General features: G+C 31.8%; 1 protein-coding gene across 1 annotated transcript in view; it reads left to right on the forward strand.

Moving 5' to 3' along the window:
• Nucleotides 1-475: 475 nt before the first annotated feature.
• Nucleotides 476-21,621, forward strand: part of LOC143056168 (uncharacterized) — a 40,700-nt gene continuing 19,554 nt past the window's right edge. Inside the window, exons 1-6 of the mRNA XM_076229250.1 lie at nucleotides 476-574; nucleotides 2,841-2,936; nucleotides 7,015-7,110; nucleotides 11,021-11,116; nucleotides 15,196-15,291; nucleotides 19,735-19,799. Coding sequence (XP_076085365.1) covers nucleotides 511-574; nucleotides 2,841-2,936; nucleotides 7,015-7,110; nucleotides 11,021-11,116; nucleotides 15,196-15,291; nucleotides 19,735-19,799 — 513 coding nt within the window. The 5' untranslated portion in view covers nucleotides 476-510. The remainder of the gene's footprint in view (nucleotides 575-2,840; nucleotides 2,937-7,014; nucleotides 7,111-11,020; nucleotides 11,117-15,195; nucleotides 15,292-19,734; nucleotides 19,800-21,621) is intronic.

A 21,621-nucleotide genomic window follows, 5' to 3' on the forward strand; every position in this document is an offset into this window, starting at 1 on the left:
CGTAGTATCAAATGGTAAACAGTTACAACTTAAAAACACATTTCAGCTTAAGGCCACCTCTGAACATGATAAGTTCCCTGATATATATTGGCTACTTAAACAACACGACTACCCCGTAAAATATCGTTTCATTTCGGCTGTGTTATAATAAATAACGTTTTTAATGGTCCTTCATATTGGATTGATGACTTGTGCATGGAGTCTCTACTCTTCCACACAACCGTTTAAAAAACATATTCCAATTTAATCAAATGATCGATTGAACTGTCTGATTGAAAACATATATACGACTATTTGCTGAATTCGGTGAAACTGTAAATTTGAAAAGATAAATAAAAGATTATGCAATATATACTTACCAGAACTGAAATGGGATTACCAAAGCTTTTGATTTTCTCTTGACGATTAATGTAATAAAAATTATGTTGGTTTTTTTTTTTTTTTTTTAATCTTATAACACATTTATATTATTATACACAGCTATCAAATAATTCAAGAAAATGTGACAAAATGAACAGAGAGTATGATAAACAGTTTGCTTACAGAAGTATACGCCAACCTTTCAAGAAAATTCGTAAGTGAATATTGTCTTAATATACGTAAATTCGATTCTCTCAACGGCAATATTTTATTTCAATACCTTTTTCTGAATATAACTTATATCCTTAAAAGTTGGTGTTTGTAAATCATTAAGATATTATGAAGAAAAAATGTTCAAAAGAATTCGAAGACGAAGATTTGGATCATTCAAGCAAATTGGACACACACAGTAAATAGTACGGAGCCCTGCTAGGGACATGCAAAGAAAAACATACAGATTGTGCGCACAACTTAAATATATTGTGCGCATAACTTAAATATATTGTGCGCACAAAATAATATAATGTGCGCACAAAATAATATAAATAATAAACCTCGCCCGTAATTATAAATTATATAATTCACTGACTGGTCCCGACTTGTGTAACTTCAAGCATATTTTAGTGGCGATCGATGTCTTTCAAAATTACTGCACTTTTCTTGTATCCCTGGTGCTTTCGACTGGAGAACCGTTGTACACAAGCATCGCACAAGTTGGCATTCTGACATGGGTGGGGAGCAAGAAGGTGAACTGTGCATGGTTTATTTTTATAAATAGTACCGCTTTAATCGACGCTAGGGGCCGTTTTGACCTTGTTGTAGGGTATTAACGATTCTTTCATTGTTGAATACCCTACATATTATGATTATTGCACAGCGGTATTCTACTGTTGCCTTTATTTAATAACATTTATTTAGGTGGTAAAATGTTAAATTTATGCTGAAACGTTTTTCTCTATGATGTTTATAAAATCTTATAACAGCTCATTGACGTGAGTGTGCAGTAAGAAACAGGACTTTTGGTTACTTTGCCTGCTATCAGAATCAAGAAATGAATATATTCTTTTATGTGAAAGGAGCAATAACTCATCAAAGATACGTTGCGTTTCGTCTACATGAGACTCATCAGTGGTGCTCGAATCAAACGATGAAAGGTCCAAATACAACACGAAGTTGATGAGCATTGCAAGCCAAATGTTCAAATATCAGAAAAGATGTGCCAAAACAGTTAAGACCATCTATACCTTGGGGTAGATAAACTTTAGTACTTTGAGTAACAAGAAAGTATGTGCTAATGATGTGTTTGTTTCATTGAAAGCTTTCCCTGACAGGCAGAGACTTTTTTTATATTTCAAGCTATCAAACTGTTTTTCTCCTATCTAAGGAAAATAGGTTAAAAGTGAAAATAGTTGTTTATTAAAACTGACAAAATAATACATGACACAGGCCTATTGAATTTTGTTTTTGCTGTCGGTCGATAGTAGTTACTAAAACTATGTATTCCAAACACATATAAGCATTTTTTTCTTCTGCCCATTATTCATTAATAATCTAAAATTTCTAACAGTTCACGTAAAGGAACAATGCAAAAAAAAACATGGTGAACTATCGTCAGTCTCCGTTGTACCATCAGCTCAGTAGTCAGAACGTCGGTTTTGACATAATTTCTAACGAACCTTCAGTTCATCAATTTGAAAAATATTAAAAAAACTATGGTTTCAACTATCTCAAGCCAAGTTGGCCGTAGATAGATATGGAAATCATTATTATGTCATTTCTGGTCATATAGCCGGTCGACTGTTTCGGTTCTAATACATTCTTGGCTTTCCAATATTCTGGGTTCTGCGTTCCTGATGAAGGTCAAGACCATAAGGCGCTTCGGACGAATGAAATTTATAAAATGTTGATTAACAGGTTAAGACCAAAGTGTCAGTTGATCCTAAATATCTTAACCCTATGCCTATTAGAAGCAGATGTGTCTTCATGTCTCATTTGTAGCAACTATGTCCGGTCAAAAGTGAACATATTAATATCTAACACTGTTTGTCCCTATGAACATAATATTATCTGAAAAAGAGTGAAAACTTCTGATAACTGATGATACCAACGGGGATAGAATGTTCATCAGCAATTTCAACGGATCAGTAGTTGTAAATATTTATGGAAGGTACCGTAAATAAGTCATCCTTTAAATATGTGTAATTAGTTTTATGTGTAATTCAATATACATAACATCATATGTGGTTTATATGTCTAACTTTGAAGCATCATATCACTTGATACCAGTTCTACCTTTATGAAATATGTTCATAGTCTGAAACGTTTTTTGTTAAATTTTACCACAACAAAAGGTTATATACATTAATATCTTTATAAAAGTTCACGCCTTTGTGACTACTGGTAAACAATAATCAAAAATCTTAAGTAAAACTGTTGTGGTATCTGTTTATTTTAGTATTTAAACAATTTCTATTTTTCAGATGTGGGCAATGTGCCAAAAAGTAAATCCTTGCCTCCTGCATTGCCACCAAGAAGACGATTGCCAACACCACGTTTACCTGCAGAAGATATCAACGGTATTTATATGCGCAAACCACATATATGAATCAATATTAATACACATACATACACGTAAGCTATCAACCAGCAACTCTATAAGTTGTCAGATCGTCATCAAATGACATTCTTATACATTACAAACCAAGTGTAAAATGGTGCTAATTTGTACTAGGCTGTTCTGAATTCTTACTCGACCGTTCAGAATTTGATTATTTTGTTTTAATAAATATTAGAATGTAGAGTCTGAACCACATTTGACTTGAGTCTGGACTATACTCGACCAAGTCTCAACCATAGCAAACTCAACAATAAACTGACAGCCAGAGAGATGTAATGGCTCATGACCAATATATATATAAATATATGTTGGATGCATTTTTTGCATAAAAAATCCTTTCATATGTAATATAATATATACTTCATCAGTAAACAGGAAGAAGAACATGTAAGTAATACAGATATTGAATTGCTTTCAACGATAACATCACATTGTTATATTTAAAAAAAACACAAAGTAAGTACCGGAGATCATATTGAAAACACTATTTTGTTGACATTTATCTGAAGCCTTCTTATAATGCATTTGAACAAAGGCTGAAGGTAATTTACGATCAGCTGCTCATAAACGCAAGGAAGAATAGAGACTCGTTCTGATTGTTTTAGTAGTTTGCCTATTTGATTGATTGATTACAGTTAGATCATACTAAAATGAACTAGTATTGTAAAAATGAATTATCAGAATAGATTTTAATTGATCATTATTGATTTACTCTACTCTACTTATCCTCTTAATTCACATGAAATAAGCCGAGAAAATCAAATATAACGGTTACTCGAAGTTTAAAAGTGTTCATAACTGTTATCTGTTTCATGTAAAAAGAGCATTCCAAAAGACACATATTGTGTTCTTACCAGTTGTGATACATTTAAAAGTTTTGCTTCCAATACAATCGTCGAAACATAGTTGAAATTCGGTTTAATTTGTTTTACTTTCACGGTTATTCCTATAAGAATACATTTTGAATAAGCAAATGTTAAAACCTATTAAACATTTTTAATGTCCCTTTTTATCATATATATCCATGTGCTCTAATAATTTTCTTGCGCTCATTCCATGGCCTTTTAGTCACTTTACAGGGTACAGGGATGCATTTATTTGTAATTCAATTTCCATAGGGTACTAGTAGTGTTCCCAATTCATCTCATGAATAATAAAAGATCTAGAAAAAATGGGTTGCAGTACACGTTACTATAAATCCATCGTTGCATTACAATCAATTAAAGTTCATTGTCATTCGGCATAAAGTTAACCTACAATGCAGTTGACAAAAATGTCTTATTTCTGCACATATATGGAACGGGAATTTTTCAAGACTCCTAGGTGAATACATTATATATATTTTAACTGACTTTGTTAAATTTAAATTTAACTTTCTTCAATTGTTTTAACCTATATGGATAAGCTTTCAATTAAAACTTATACATATATAAGAAATTAAGATTTTCTTTTTTTTTCTGAAATGTTTATTCAAAACTAAATGATTAATAACCAAGAAAGAATTTCCGTTCTTGCAGAATTGATACTGTGTTGCTGTTTCAATTCTGTTATCTGTATTTACTGCTACTTAGTTTTTGTTTACCAAAATTTTGTAATATTTATTCTCATTGGACTGTTAGTTGAATTACACTCATCTACATTAAATTTCATCCATGTAAACTTCTCTTAAATATTTGTATTCACATGGTTAACATTTAGTTCTCGTATATCATTTTGATTTTCAAGTGAACTCGCTGATCAACAGTTTCGATTATTTGAGAAACATTTTAATCACCCTTCCGTATTTAATGGTGTTAATTGTTATCATTTTTGATTTTCTGGTCTTTAGGGTACATTTTATATAACATATTAAAATTTTAGCTTGAAAAATTCAGGCAACGTTAGCTTACTGATGGCCAAATCTCACAAATCAAGGAACTAATTAAAAACCTAGGGAATCGACAAACTCTAAAGGAGCAAAACCGGGTGACAATTTAATCGTCTCTTGATATGCATGCACTACTCACCACCCGGTTCCACATTTAGTCAAGCGCAATACGATTGAGGTGAGAGTAAGTTACTGCTGAGAAATCGGAAGTGGACAATTTGAAATTGAAATCCTCGCGTTTTCCATTGTTTAGTTTGAAGTCGACCATATAGTCAATATTGGAGGAAAGCAAGATATATCATCCCTTATCTTAAGATAAATCGAAATTGTCTATTTGATTTGAATGGAACTATTGTGATGTGTGAATCCATATCATATACATTATACAAAATTTCAATATACATGGTTTTAATATTTGTTGTTTTCAAATAGTCCGTTTCTATGTATGCTAGCGTTTGTTATTGTTATAGTTCAGTGTTTCTGTTGTTTTCCTCTTATAGTTGATGTGTTTCCTTCTGTTTTAGTTTGTTACCCGGATTTGTTTTCTTTTAATAGATTTATTATTATTGCACAGCAGTATTCTACTGTTACCTTTGTTTAATAACATTTATTTAGGTTGTAAAAAGTTAAATTTATGCTGAAACCTTTTTCTCTATGATGTTTATAAAATCTTATAACAGCTCATTGACTTGAGTGTGCAGTAAGAAACAGGACTTTTGGTTACTCTGCTTGCTATCAGAATCAAGAAATGAATATATTCTTTTCAGTGAAAGGAGCAAAAACTCATTAAAGATACGTTGCGTTTATTTTACATGAGACTCATCAGTGGTGCTCGAATCAAACGATGTAATGTCCAAATACAACACGAAGTTGATGAGCATTGCAAGCCAAATATACAAATATCAGAAAAGATGTGCAAAAAAAGTTAAGACTATCTATACCTGGGGGTAGATAAACCTTAGTACTTTGAGTAACAAGAAAGTATGTGCTAACGATGTGTTTGTTTCATTGAAAGCTTTCCTTGACTTTTTTATATTTCAAGCTATCAAACTGTTTTCTCCTATCTAAGGAAAATAGGTTAAAAGTGAAAATAGTTGTTTATTAAAACTGATAAAATAATACATAACACAGGTCTATTGAATTTTGTTGTTGCTGTCGGTCGATAGTAGTTACTAAAACTATGTATTCCAAACACATATAAGCATTTTGTTTCTTCTGTCCATTATTCATTAAGAATCTAAAATTTCGAACAGTTCACGTAAAGGAACATTGCAAAAAAAAAAACCGCTTCTGGTGAACTATCGTCAGTCTCCGTTTTATTATCAGCTCAGTAGTCAAAACGTCCGTTCTGACATAATTTTTAACGAACCTTCAGTTCATCAATTCAAAGTATTAAAAAACTATGGTTTCAACTATCTCAAGCCAAGTTGGCCGTAGATAGATATGGAAATCATTATTATGTCATTTCTGGTCATATATCCGATCGACTGTTTCGGTTCTAATACATTCTTGGCTTTCCAATATTCTGGGTTCTGCGTTTCTGATGAAGGTCAAGACCATAAGGCGCTTCGGACGAATGAAAATTATAAAGTGTTGATTAACAGGTTAAGACCAAAGTATCAGTTGATCCTAAATATCTTAACCCTATCCCTATCAGAAGCAGATGTGTATTCATGTCTTACTTGTAGCAACTATGTCCGGTCAAAAGTGAGCATATTAATATTTAACACTGTTTGTCCCTATGAACATAATATTATCTGAAAAAGAGTGAAAACTTCTGATAACTGATGATTCCAACGGGGATAGAATGTTCATCAGCAATTTCAACGGATCAGTAGTTGTAAATATTTATGGAAGGTACCGTAAAGAAGTCATCCTTTAAATATGTGTAATTAGTTTTATGTGTAATTCAATTTACATAACATCATATGTGGTTTATATGTCTAACTTTGAAGCATTATATCACTTGATACCAGTTCTACCTTTATGAAATATGTTCATAGTCTGAAACGTTTTTTGTTAAATTTTACCACAACAAAAGGTTATATACATTAATATCTTTATAAAAGTTCACGCCTTTGTGACTTCTGGTAAACAATTTTCAAAAATCTTAAGAAAAACTGTTGTGGTATCTGTTTATTTTAGTATTTAAACAATTTCTATTTTTCAGATGTAGGCAATGTGCCAAAAAGTAAATCCTTGCCTCAACCATTGACACCAAGAAGACGATTGCCACCACCACGTTTACCTGCAGAAGATATCAACGGTATTTATATGCGCAAAACACATATTTGAATCAATATTAATACACATACATATACGTAAGCTATCAACCAGAACCTCTGTAAGTTATCAGATCGTCATCAAATGACATTCTTATACATTACAAACCAAGTGTAAAATGGTACGAATTTGTACTAGGCTGTTCTGAATTCTTACTCGAACGTTCAGAATTTGATTATTTTGTTTTAATAAATATTAGAATGTAGAGTCTGAACCACATTTGACTTGAGTCTGGACTATACTCGACCAAGTCTCAACCATAGCAAACTCAACAATAAACTGACAGCCAGAGAGATGTAATGGCTCATGACCAATGTATATATAAACATATGTTGGATGCTATTTTTTTCAAAAAATTTCCATTCATATGTAATATAATACATACCTTATCAACAAACAAGCAGAAGAATATGTAAGTAATACAGATATTGAATTGCTTTCAACGATAACATCACATTGTTATATTTAAAAAAACACAAAGTAAGTACCGGAGATCATATTGAAAACACTATTTTGTTGACATTTATCTGAAGCCTTCTTATAATGCATTTGAACAAAGGCTGAAGGTAATTTACGATCAGCTGATTATAAACGCAAGGAAGAATAGAGACTCGTTCTGATTGTTTTAGTAGTTTGCCTATTTGATTGATTGATTACAGTTAGATCATAGTAAAATGAACTAGTATAGTTAAAATGAATTATCAGAATAGATTTTAATTGATCATTATTGATTTACTCTACTAGACTTATCCTCTTAATTCACATGAAATAAGCCGAGAAAATCAAATATAACGGTTACTCGAAGTTTAATAGTGTTCATAACTGCTACCTTTTTCATGTAAAAAGAGCATTCCAAAAGACACATATTGTGTTCTTACCAGTTGTGATACATTTAAAAGTTTTGCTTCCAATACAATCGTCGAAACATAATTGAAATTTGGTATATTTTTTCCCTTTTTATCATATATTTCCATGTGCTCTAATAATTTTATTGCACTCATTCCATGGCCTTTTAGTCACTTTACAGGGTACAGGGATGCATTTATTTGTAATTCAATTTCCATAATGTACTAGTAGTGTTCCAAATTCATCGCATGAATAATAAACGATCTAGAAAAAATGGGTTGCAGTACCCGTTACTATAAATCCATCGTTGCATTACAATCAATTAAAGTTCATTGTCATTCGGCATAAAGTTAACCTACAATGCAGTTGACAAAAGTGTCTTACTTCTGCACATATATGGAAAGGCAATTTTTCAAGACTCCTAGGTAAATACATTGTATATATTTTAACTGACTTTGTTAAATTTAAATTTAACTTTCTGGAATTGTTTTAACCTATATGGATAAGCTTTCAATTAAAACTTATACATATATTAGAAATTAAAGATTTTTCTTTTTTTTTCTGAAATGTTTATTCAAAACTAAATGATTAATAACCAAGAAAGAATTTCCGTTCTTGCAGAATTTATACTGCGTTGCTGTTTCAATTCTGTTATCTGTATTTACTACTACTTAGTTTTTGTTAACATTTAGTTCTCGTATATCATTTTGATTTTCAAGTGAACTCGCTGATCAACAGTTTCGATTATTTGAGAAACATTTTAACCCTTCCGTATATAATGGTGTTAATTGTTATCAGTTTTAATTTTCTGGTCTTTAGGATACATTTTATATAACATATTAAAATTTTAGCTTGACAAATTCAGGCAACGTTAGCTTACTGATGGCCAAATCTCACAAATCAAGGAACTAATTAAAAACCTAGGGAATTGACAAACTCTAAAAGGAGCAAAACCGGGTGACAATTTAATCGTCTCTTGATATGCATGCATCACCCGCCACCCGGATCCACATTTAGTCAAGCGCAATACGATTGAGGTGAGGGTATGTTACTGCTGAGAAATCGGAAGTGGACTATTTGAAATTGAAATCCTCGCGTTTTCCATTGTTTAGTTTGAAGTCGACCATATAGTCAATATTGGAGGAAAGCAATATATATCATCCCTTATCTTAAGATAAATCGAAATTGTCTATTTGATTTGAATGGAATTATTGTGATGTGTCAATCCATATCATATACGTTATACAAAATTTTAATATATATATAGTTTTAATATTTGTTGTTTTCAAATAGTCTGTTTCTATGTATATTAGCGTTTGTTATTGTTGTAGTTCAGTGTTTCTGTTGTTTTTCTCTTATATTTGATGTGTTTTGCTCTGTTTTAGTTTGTTACCCGGTTTTGTTTTCTTTTAATAGATTTATTATTATTGCACAGCGGTAGTCTACTGTCGCCTTAATTTAATAACATTTATTTAGGTGGTAAAATGTTAAATTTATGCTGAAACCTTTTTCTCTCTGATGTTTATAAAATCTTATAACAGCTCATTGACTTGAGTTTGCAGTAAGAAACAGGACTTTTGGTTACTTTGCTTGCTATCAGAATCAAGAAATGAATATATTCTTTTCAGTGAAAGGAGCAAAAACTCATCAAAGATACGTTGCGTTTCGTCTACATGAGACTCATCAGTGGTGCTCGAATCAAACGATAGAAGGTCCAAATACAACACGAAGTTGTTGAGCATTGCGAGCCAAATATTCAAATATCAAAAACGATGTGCTAAAAAAGTTAGAACATCTATACCTTGGGGTAGATAAACCTTAGTGCTTTGAGTAACAAGAAAGTATGTGCTAATGATGTGTTTGTTTCATTGAAAGCTTTCTCTGACAGGCAGAGACTTTTTTATATTTCAAACTATCAAACTGTTTTTCTCCTATCTAAGGAAAATAGGTTAAAAGTGAAAATAGTTGTTTATTAAAGCTGATAAAATAGTACATGACACAGGCCTATTGAATTTTGTTTTTGCTGTCGGTCGATAGTAGTTACTAAAATTATGTATTCCAAACACATATAAGCATTTTTTTTCTTCTGCCCATTATTCCTTAATGATCTATAATTTCTAACAGTTCACGTAAAGGAACATTGCAAAAAAAAAAACTCGCTGCTGGTGAACTATCGTCAGTCTCCGTGGTACCATCAACTCAGTAGTCAGAACATCGGTTCTGACATAATTTTTAACGAACCTTCAGTTCATCAATATAAAAAATATTAAAACACTATGGTTTCAACTATCTCAAGCGAAGTTGGCCGTAGATAGATATGGAAATCATTATTATGTCATTTCTGGTCATATAGCCGGTCGACTGTTTCGGTTCTAATACATTCCTGGCTTTCCAATATTCTGGGTTCTGCGTTCCTGATGAAGGTTAAGACCATAAGGCGCTTCGGACGAATGAAATTTATAAAGTGTTGATTAACAGGTTAAGAGCAAAGTATTAGTAAATCCTTAATATCTTAACCCTATCCCTATCAAAAGCAGATGTGTATTCATGTCTCACTTGTAGCAACTATGTCCGGTCAAAAGTGAGCATATTAATATCTAACACTGTTTGTCCCTATGAATATAATATTATCTGAAAAAGAGTGAAAACTTCTGATAACTGATGATACCAACGAGGATAGAATGTTCATTAGCAATTTCAACGACGGATCAGTAGTTGTAAATATTTATGGAAGGTACCGTAAAGAAATTATCCTTTAAATATGTGTAATTAGTTTTATGTGTAAATCAATATACATAACATCATATGTGGTTTATATGTCTAACTTTGAAGCATCATATCACTTGATACCATTTCTACCTTTATGAAATTTGTTCATAGTCTGAAACGTTTTTTGTTAAATTTTACCACAACAAAAGGTTATATACATTAATATCTTTATAAAAGTTCACGCCTTTGTGACTTCTGGTAAACAATAATCAAAAATCTTAAGTAAAACTGTTGTGGTATCTGTTTATTTTAGTATTTAAACAATTTCTATTTTTTAGATGTAAGCAATGTGCCAAAAAGTAAATCCTTGCCTCAACCATTGCCGACAAGAAGACGATTGCCACCACCACGTTTACCTGCAGAAGATATCAACGGTATTTATATGCGCAAAACACATATTTGAATCAATATTAATACACATACATATTCGTAAGCTATCAACCAGAAACTTTGTAAGTTGTCAGATCGTCATCAAATGACATTCTTATACATTACAAACCAAGTGTAAAATGGTACGAATTTGTACTAGGCTGTTCTGAATTCTTACTCGACCGTTCAGAATTTGATTATTTTGTTTTAATAAATATTAGAATGTAGAGTCTGAACAGCATTTGACTTGAGTCTGGACTATACTCGACCAAGTCTCAACCATAGCAAACTCAACAATAAACTGACAGCCAGAGAGATGTAATGGCTTATGACCAATGTATATATAAATATATGTTGGATGCTATTTTTTTCAAAAAATTTCCATTCATATGTAATATAATATATACTTCATCAGTAAACAGGAAGAAGAACATGTAAGTAATACAGATATTGAATTGCTTTCAACGATAACATCACATTGTTATATTTAAAAAAACACAAAGTAAGTACCGGAGATCATATTGAAAACACTATGTTGTTGACATTTATCTGAAGCCTTCTTATAATGCATTTGAACAAAGGCTGAAGGTAATTTACGATCAGCTGATTATAAACGCAAGGAAGAATAGAGACTCGTTCTGATTGTTTTAGTAGTTTGCCTATTTGATTGATTGATTACAGGTAGATCGTAGTAAAATGAACTAGTATAGTTAAAATGAATTATCAGAATAGATTTTAATTGATCATTATTGATTTACTCTACTAGACTTATCCGCTTAATTCACATGAAATAAGCCGACAAAATCAAATATAACGGTTACTCGAAGTTTGCAAGTGTTCATAACTGCTACCTTTTTCATGTATAAAGAGCATTCCAAAAGACACATATTGTGTTCTTACCAGTTGTGATACATTTAAAAGTTTTGCTTCCAATACAATCGTCGAAACATAATTGAAATTTGGTTTAATTTTTTTTTTTACTTTCACGGTTACTCCTATTAGAATACATTTTGAATAAGCAAATGATAAAAACTATTAAACATTTTTAATGTCCCTTTTTATCATATATTTACATGTGCTCCAATAATTTTCTTGCACTTATTCCATGGCCTTTTAGTCACTTTACAGGTTACAGGGATGCATTTATTTGTAATTCAATTTCCACAGGGTACTAGTAGTGTTCCAAATTCATCTCTCATGAATAATAAACAATCTAGAAAAAATAGGTTGCAGTACCCGTTACTATAAATCCATCGTTGCATTACAACCAATTAAAGTACATTGTCATTCGGCATAAAGTTAACCTACAATGCAGCTTATTTCTGCACATATATGGAAAGGCATTTTTTCAAGACTCCTAGGTGAATACATTGTATATAGTTTAACTAACTTTGTTAAATTTGAATTTAACTTTCTGGAATTTTTTAACCTATATGGATAAGCTTTGAATTAAAACTTATACATATATTAGAAATTAAGATTTTTTTTTCTGAAATGTTTATTCAAAACTAAATGATTGATATGTAAGAAAGAATTTCCGTTCTTGCGGAATTTATACTGCGTTGCTGTTTCAATTTTGTTATCTGTATTAACTGCTACTTAGTTTTTGTTTACCAAAATTTTGTAATATTTATTCTCATTGGACTGTTAGCTGAATTTCACTCACCTACATTAACTTTCATCCATGTAAACTTCTCTTAAAGATTTGTATTTACATGGTTAACATTTAGTTCTCGTATATCATTTTGATTTTCAAGTGAACTCGATGATCAACAGTTTCGATTATTTGAGAAACATTTTAATCACCCTTCCGTATTTAATGGTGTTAATTGTTATCATTTTTGATTTTCTGGTCTTTAGGGTACATTTTATATAACATATTAAAATTTTAGCTTGAAAAATTCAGGCAACGTTATCTTACTGATGGACAAATCTCAACAAATCAAAGAGCTAATTAAAAACCTAGGGAATCGACAAACTCTAAAGGAGCAAAACCGGGTGACAATGTAATCGTCTCTTGATATGCATGCATCACCCGCCACCCGGATCCACATTTAGTCAAGCGCCATACGATTGAGGTGAGGGTATGTTACTGCTGAGAAATCGGAAGTGGACAATTTGAAGTTGAAATCATCGCGTTTTACATTTGTTTAGTTTGAAGTCGACCATATGTGTCAATATTGGAGGAAAGCAAGATATATCATCCCTATTCTCAAGATAGATCGAAGTTGTCTATTTTATTTGAATGGAACTATTATGATGTGTCAATCCATATCATATACGTTATACAAAATTTCAATATACATGGTTTTAATATTTGTTGTTTTCAAATAGTCCGTTTCTATGTATATTAGCGTTTGTTATTGTTGTAGTTCAGTGTTTCTGTTGTTTTCCTCTTATAGTAAATGTGTTTTGCTATGTTTTAGTTTGTTACCCGGTTTTGTTTTCTTTTAATAGATTTATTATTATTGCACAACGGTATTCTACTGTTGTGTTTGTTTAATAACATTTATTTAGGTTGTAAAATGTTAAATTTATGCTGAAACCTTTTTCTCTATGATGTTTATAAAATCTTATAACAGCTCATTGACGTGAGTTTGCAGTAAGAAACAGGACTTTTGGTTACTTTGCTTGCTATCAGAATCAAGAAATGAATATATTCTTTTCAGTGAAAGGAGCAAAAACTCATCAAAGATATGTTGCGTTTCGTCTACATGAGACTCATCAGTGGTGCTCGAATCAAACGATGGAAGGTACAAATACAACACGAAGTTGTTGAGCATTGCGAGCCAAATATTTAAATATCAAAAACGATGTGCTAAAAAAGTTAGAACATCTATACCTTGGGGCAGATAAACCTTAGTGCTTTGAGTAACAAGAAAGTATGTGCTAATGATGTGTTTGTTTCATTGAAAGCTTTCTCTGACAGGCAGAGACTTTTTTATATTTCAAACTATCAAACTGTTTTTCTCCTATCTAAGGAAAATAGGTTAAAAGTGAAAATAGTTGTTTATTAAAACTGATAAAATAGTACATGACACAGGCCTATTGAATTTTGTTTTTGCTGTCGGTCGATAGTAGTTACTAAAATTATGTATTCCAAACACATAAAAGCATTTTTTCTTCTGCCCATTATTCCTTAATAATCTATAATTTCTAACAGTTCACGTAAAGGAACATTGCAAAAAAAAAACACCTCGCTGCTGGTGAACTATTGTCAAACTCCGTTGTATCATCAGCTCAGTAGTCAGAACGTCGGTTCTGACATAATTTTAAACGAACCTTCAGTTCATCAATTTAAATAATATTAAAACACTATGGTTTCAACTATCGCAAGCCAAGTTGGCCGTAGATAGATATGGAAATCATTATTATGTCATTTCTGGTCATATAGCCGGTCGACTGTTTCGGTTCTAATTCATTCTCGGCTTTCCAATATTCTGGGTTCTGCGTTCCTGATGAAGGTCAAGACCATAAGGCGCTTCGGACGAATGAAATTTATAAAGTGTTGATTAACAGGTTAAGACCAAAGTATCAGTTGATCCTAAATATCTTAACCCTATCCCTATCAGAAACAGATGTGTCTTCGTGTCTCACTTGTAGCAACTATGTCCGGTAAAAAGTGAGCATATTACTATCTAACACTGTTTGTCCCTATGAACATAATATTATCTGAAAAAGAGTGAAAACCTCTGATAACTGATGATACCAACCGGGATAGAATGTTCATCAGCAATTTCAACGGATCAGTAGTTGTAAATATTTATGGAAGGTACCGTAAAGAAATCATCCTTTAAATATGTGTAATTAGTTTTATGTGTAAATCAATATACATAACATCATATGTGGTTTATATGTCTAACTTTGAAGCATCATATCACTTGATACCATTTCTACCTTTATGAAATTTGTTCATAGTCTGAAACGTTTTTTGTTAAATGTTACCACAACAAAAGATTATATACATTAATATCTTTATAAAAGTTCACGCCATTGTGACTTCTGGTAAACAATAATCAAAAAATTAAGTAAAACTGTTGTGGTATCTGTTTATTTTAGTATTTAAACAATTTCTATTTTTCAGATGTAGGCAATGTGCCAAAAAGTAAATCCTTGCCTCCTGCATTGCCACCAAGAAGACGATTGCCACCACCACGTTTTCCTGCAGAAGATATCAACGGTATTTATATGCGCAAAACACATATTTGAATCAATATTAATACACATACATACACGTAAGCTATCAACCAGAAACTCTGTAAGTTGTCAGATTTTCATCAAATGACATTCTTATACATTACAAACCAAGTGTAAAATGGTACGAATTTGTACTAGGCTGTTCTGAATTCTTACTCGAACGTTCAGAATTTGATTATTTTCTTTTAATAAATATTAGAATATAGAGTCTGAACAACATTTGACTTGAGTCTGGACTATACTCGACCAAGTCTCAACCATAGCAAACTCAACAATAAACTGACAACCAGAGAGATGTAATGGCTTATGACCAATGTATATATAAATATATGTTGGATGCTATTTTTTCAAAAAATTTCCATTCATATGTAATATAATATATACTTCATCAGTAAACAGGAAGAAGAACATGTAAGTAATACAGATATTGAATTGCTTTCAACGATAACATCACATTGTTATATTTAAAAAAACACAAAGTAAGTACCGGAGATCATATTGCAAACACTATTTTGTTGACATTTATCTGAAGCCTTTTTATAATGCATTTGAACAAAGGCTGAAGGTAATTCATGATCAGCTGATTATAAACGCAAGGAAGAATAGAGACTCGTTCTGATTGTTTTAGTAGTTTGCCTATTTGATTGATTGATTACAGTTAGATCATAGTAAAATGAACTAGTATAGTTAAAATGAATTATCAGAATAGATTTTAATTGATCATTATTGATTTACTCTACTAGACTTATCCGCTTAATTCACATGAAATAAGCCGACAAAATCAAATATAACGGTTACTCGAAGTTTAAAAGTGTTCATAACTGCTACCTTTTTCATGTATAAAGAGCATTCCAAAAGACACATATTGTGTTCTTACCAGTCGTGATACATTTAAAAGTTTTGCTTCCAATACAATCGTCGAAACATAATTAAAATTTAGTTTAATTTTTGTTTTTTTTTACTTTCACGGTTACTATAAGAATACATTTTGAATAAACAAATGATCAAAACTGTTAAACATTTTTAATGGCCCTTTTTATCATATATTTTAATGTGCTCCAATAATTTTCTTGCACTCATTCAATGGCCATTTAGTCAATTTACAGGTTACAGGGATGCATTTATTTGTAATGCAATTTCCATAGGGTACCAGAAGTGTTCCAAATTTATCTCATGAATAATAAACAATCTAGAAAAAATTGGTTGCAGTACCCGTTACTATAAATCCATCGTTGCATTACAACCAATTTAAGTACATTGTCATTCGGCATAAACTTAACCTACAATGCAGTTGATAAAAGTGTCTAATTTCTGCACTTATATGGAAAGACAATTTTTCAAGACTCCTAGGTGAATACATTGTATATATTTTAACTTACTTTGTTAAATGTGAATTTTACTGTCTGGAATGTTTTAACCTATATGGATAAGCTTTCAATTAAAACTTATAGATATATTAGAAATTAAGATTTTTCCTTTTTTCCTGAAATGTTTATTAACAAATAACTGATTAATTACTAAGAAAGAATTTCCGTTCTTGCAGAATTTATACTGCGTTGCTGTTTCTATTCTGTTATCTGTATTTACTGCTACTTAGTTTTTGTTTACCACAGTTTTGTAATATTTATTCTCATTTGACTGTTAGTTGAATTTCACTCACCTACATTAACTTTCATCCATGTAAACTTCTCTTAAAGATTTGCATTCACATGTTTAACATTTAGTTCTCGTATATCATTTTGATTTTCAAGTTGACTCGCCGATCAACAGTTTCGATTATTTGAAAAACACTTTAACCACCCTTCCGTATATAATGATGTTAATTGTTATCATTTTTGATTTTCTGGTCTTTAGGGTAAATTTAAATAACATATTAAAATTTTAGCTTGAAAAATTCAGGCAACGTTATCTTACTGATGGACAAATCTCACAAATCAAGGAACTTATTAAAAACCTAGGGTATCGACGAACTTTAAAAGAGCAAAACCGGATGACAATGTTATCGTCTCTTGATATGCATGCATCACCCGCCACCCGGATCCGCATTTAGTCAAGCGCCATACGAATGAGGATGAGGGTATGTTACTGATGAGAAATCGGAAGTGGACAATTTTGAAGTTGAAATCATTGCGTTTTCCATTTTTTAGTTTGAAGTCGACCATATGTGTCAATATTGAGGTAAAGCAAGATATCATCACTAATCTGTTATACCACTTTCCCAGGTTAGGGGAGGGTTGGAATCCCGCTAACATGTTTAACCCCGCCACATTCTGTATGTATGTGTCTGTCCCAAGTCAGAAGCCTGTAATTCAGTGATTGTCGCTTGTTTATGTGTTACATTTTTGTTTTTCGTTATTTTTTTGTACATAAAGTAGGCCGTTAGTTTTCTCGTTTGAATTGTTTTACATTGTAATTTCGGGGCCTTTAATAGCTGACTATGCGGTATGGGCTTTGCTCATTGTTGAAGGCCGTACGGGGACATATAGTTGTTAATATCTGTGTTGTTTTGGTCTCTTGTGGAGAGTTGTCTGGGAAATGGCAATCATACCACATCTTCTTTTTTTATACATATGTGTCAATATTGAGGGAAAGCAAGATATATCATCCCTAATCTCAAGATAAATCGAACTTGTCTATTTTATTTGAATCGAACTATTGTGATGTGTGAATCCATATCATATACATTATACAAAATTTCAATATACATGGTATTGATATTTGTTGTTATCAAATAGTCCGTTTCTATGTATGTTAGCGTTTGTTATTGTTATAGTTTAGTGTTTTTGTTATTCAGATGTTTTCCTCTATAGTTGATGTGTTTTCCTCTGTTTTAGTTTGTAACCCTTACACTAAGACAAATTTGTCCACGCTACATGAACACCAAGATAATTGCGGTTGCTGTAAACATACGTATGTTTTACAAAATGAATGAGATAAATGAATACAAAAGACTTGCAAAAGATGCCTATCAAGAAGTTGATTCAAAATTAACAATACTGAATCACTCCAAAGATCTTTTAAAGTACACACAATCTAAGACTCTTTCATCTTGCAATAATATTGAAACATTTCACTTTTCTACACTTTCATAAGTATTCCCCATTCCAATCTAAAAGACAAATTGAAAGAGTTGGTCCTGCTTTGTTTCATAAAAAGAATGGCCAACATAAATACAAGTATCTTGTCTTAGGGAGGAATAAATCCTACTTTGTAAAAAATCGCTCTGATTCAAACAAAAAAATCTCTGAAACTGACATTATCAAGATGCTTGATTTCTTGATTGACAACATATTTACTAGTATTACGTTTGGAGGACGTGTTTTTCAACAAACAATCGACAGTCCCTTGGTAACAAACTGTGCCCCTCTTCTTGTCGACTCTTGCCTTTATTCATATGAGGCTGAATTCATAAGAAACTTCTTAGGAGAAAGAAAAGAAGTTAACAGTATTCTTCAACTTTACTTTCCGCTATATAGATGATGTTCTCTCACTAAATAATTCAACATTTGGTGACTATGTTGAACACATGTATCCCATCTAACTTGTGATACAGGATACAACAGATACAGGTAAGTCTGACTCATATCTTGACTTACATATAAAAATAAGCAATGGGGGTCGGTTGAAAACAAAACTTTACGACAAGAGAGATGATTTCAGCTACCCAATTGTGAACTTTTCAATATCTATGTTGCATCATTCCAGTAGCACCTGCATACGGAGTATGTATCTCCCTGGTGAAGTTGAAATCATCCCCCTTCGTCAGTTTTACGGACGCCATCACGAGTTGGTTGACCGTTATGGAATATTCCTTTCACAGATGATAGCGGATATGTTTCTAATGTCGTAACTACAATCCCGTCCCCTTTTTCCAAATGTGACCTATCGAATTAGACTTATTACCGGGTTTGTACTAACATGAACAACACGACGTGTGCCACATGTGGAGCAGGATCTGCTTACCTTTCCGGAGCACCTAAGATTACCCCCAGTTTTTGGTGGGGTTCCTGTTGCTCAGTCGTTAGTTTTTTCTGTGTTGTGTTTTGTGTACTATTGTTTGTCTTTTTTTCTTTTTAAGCCATGGCTTTGTCAGTTTATTTTCGACTTATGAGTTTGAATGTCCTTCTGGTATCTTATCAGAACTATAACATTTGTACAAGGCTTTTGTATTAAATACCGTCATGAATTTGTCTTTTCATTAGTCAATTAGAAAATTAAAAAAAAGAAATTACATTTGGAAGGTATAAAATATTTAATCAAACATATATCAGGCACTACAAACTGGTTGTCAGTTAATAACTAATTTTTACATATAAAAGCCAGAATAAACTATCACAAAAGCTTACAATATTCTGTGATACCAACATGAGGCTATGAAAATGCCAATACATGATTTTTATGTATATAAAATACATTTGTTATTTAGCGGAGCATACTTATGATGACGTGGATTCCCATTATCTTCACGTGTCTTTCAAGCACGATAATCAAGTAAGTATCGGATATCATTGTGAGAACATATTGTTGTTAAAATTTATCTAGAGCCTTTTTATTATGCATTTGAGGAAAAACTGTGGGTAGTATGCAATCGGTTGAATCTAATCCTAAAGAAGAATTGTGATTCGTACAGTTTGTTCTATCAGTTTGAATGTTTGATTTATTATATACTGTTATATTATACTACAATGTACTAGAATTGTGAAGTATCCGAATAAATCTTATTTAATAGACAAATTGATTGCTCTGCTTAACTTATCAGCTTGATAAAATGAAATAAGCCTGGAAAGTCCCTTTCCAATAGAGCTTCTCAATACAATTGAAATAAACTGTAGTTAATCATTTTTCAATTTAACGGCAATTTATATGACAAACAACACTTAATAAGCGAATAGTGAAAAACATTAAACATTTAGGTGTGCTCCAACATTTCTCCTGCACTCAATGGATTCCGTAACCATTCAGTCATTGTATAGGGTACAGGAATTCAATTATTCGGAATGTAATTTAAATAGGTTACCATTACAAACCAAACAAGTGGGTACCAATTCCTGTTACTAGCAATGTGATGGTTGTATTACAGCCATAAAAGTATATGGTAATGCGGCAAATGTTGACCTACAATGCAGTTGAAAAAAGTTTCTTTTTTCTGCACTTAATGAACTTGTTTGTATTCGACTTATGAGTTAGAATATCCCTTTAGTATATTTCGTCTTTCTTTTTTAATAGGAGAGGCAGTTCATTAAGGTTTCTTAGTAAATACATTAAAAATCTTTTCGACACTTTGTTAAAAATGAATGTATTATTCCAACACTGTATTATCATATGAAGAGTTGCACACAGATTTTATTCGGAGGACTGTTTTGTGGTAAACGACTTGGAAAAGACGAAACAACTGTTTAAAAAACACTATATAGAAAACTAAGGAATGAGGAATACAAATCTCACTAAAAATTGGAGTTGTAACCTACAAAAATTAAGTAATGTATCTCTCTCACGCAAAGCTCTGATTCCTTGCCAGGCTTTGGCTATATTTTTTTGTCCTTTTTGGTTTATAGCTCTTCATCTTTTTAATAAGCTTTGGATTTTCGAATATTTTGACCTCGAGCATCACTGAAGAGACATTGATTATCGAAATGCGCATCTGGTGCAAAAAAATGGTACCGTCGCATCAGGTGCAAAAAAATTGTACCGTTTATGTCATTGCAAGGAATTTAGTAATAAATGATATGATGACACCTTCAATATAGGAATCTATGTCAGCCTAAAACTGACTTATCACAATGACACCTATGCACATATCCTTAAAACTGTCATATAAATATTCAATTGTAATACATAAAGTTATGCCGACTAACAAATTGGACCTCGTTATTTTCGTAGTATAGATACATCAGTCATTTCAATGAACAACATAACCGAAATTCTAACATCTAATATTTGTTTACCATAATTTTGATAAACAATTAAATCCTTAATTTAAAAACTCAAAGATGAGTTGCACGTGTTAAGTAAAATTCATTGTTGGGACCCTTTATAGCTTGCTGTTCGGTGTGAGCCAAGGCTCAGTGTTGAAGGCCGTTCTTTGACCTATAATGGTTTACTTCAACAAATAGTGCTTTGGATGGAGAGTTGTCTCATTGGCACTCATACCACATCTTTATAAATCTATGTAGCATGAATAAGACAAAATGTGAATATGTTGTAACTAATACACATAGAACAATGTTTTTGTCTGAATTTCTATCAAACCTTCACCTTCAACAGGTTTAACTTAGATGATGTAATATCATGCAACAATTAATTTAAAAAACAA

Source organism: Mytilus galloprovincialis, chromosome 13 (genome assembly GCF_965363235.1).
Source record: "Mytilus galloprovincialis chromosome 13, xbMytGall1.hap1.1, whole genome shotgun sequence".
Taxonomy (NCBI): Eukaryota; Metazoa; Mollusca; class Bivalvia; order Mytilida; family Mytilidae; genus Mytilus; species Mytilus galloprovincialis.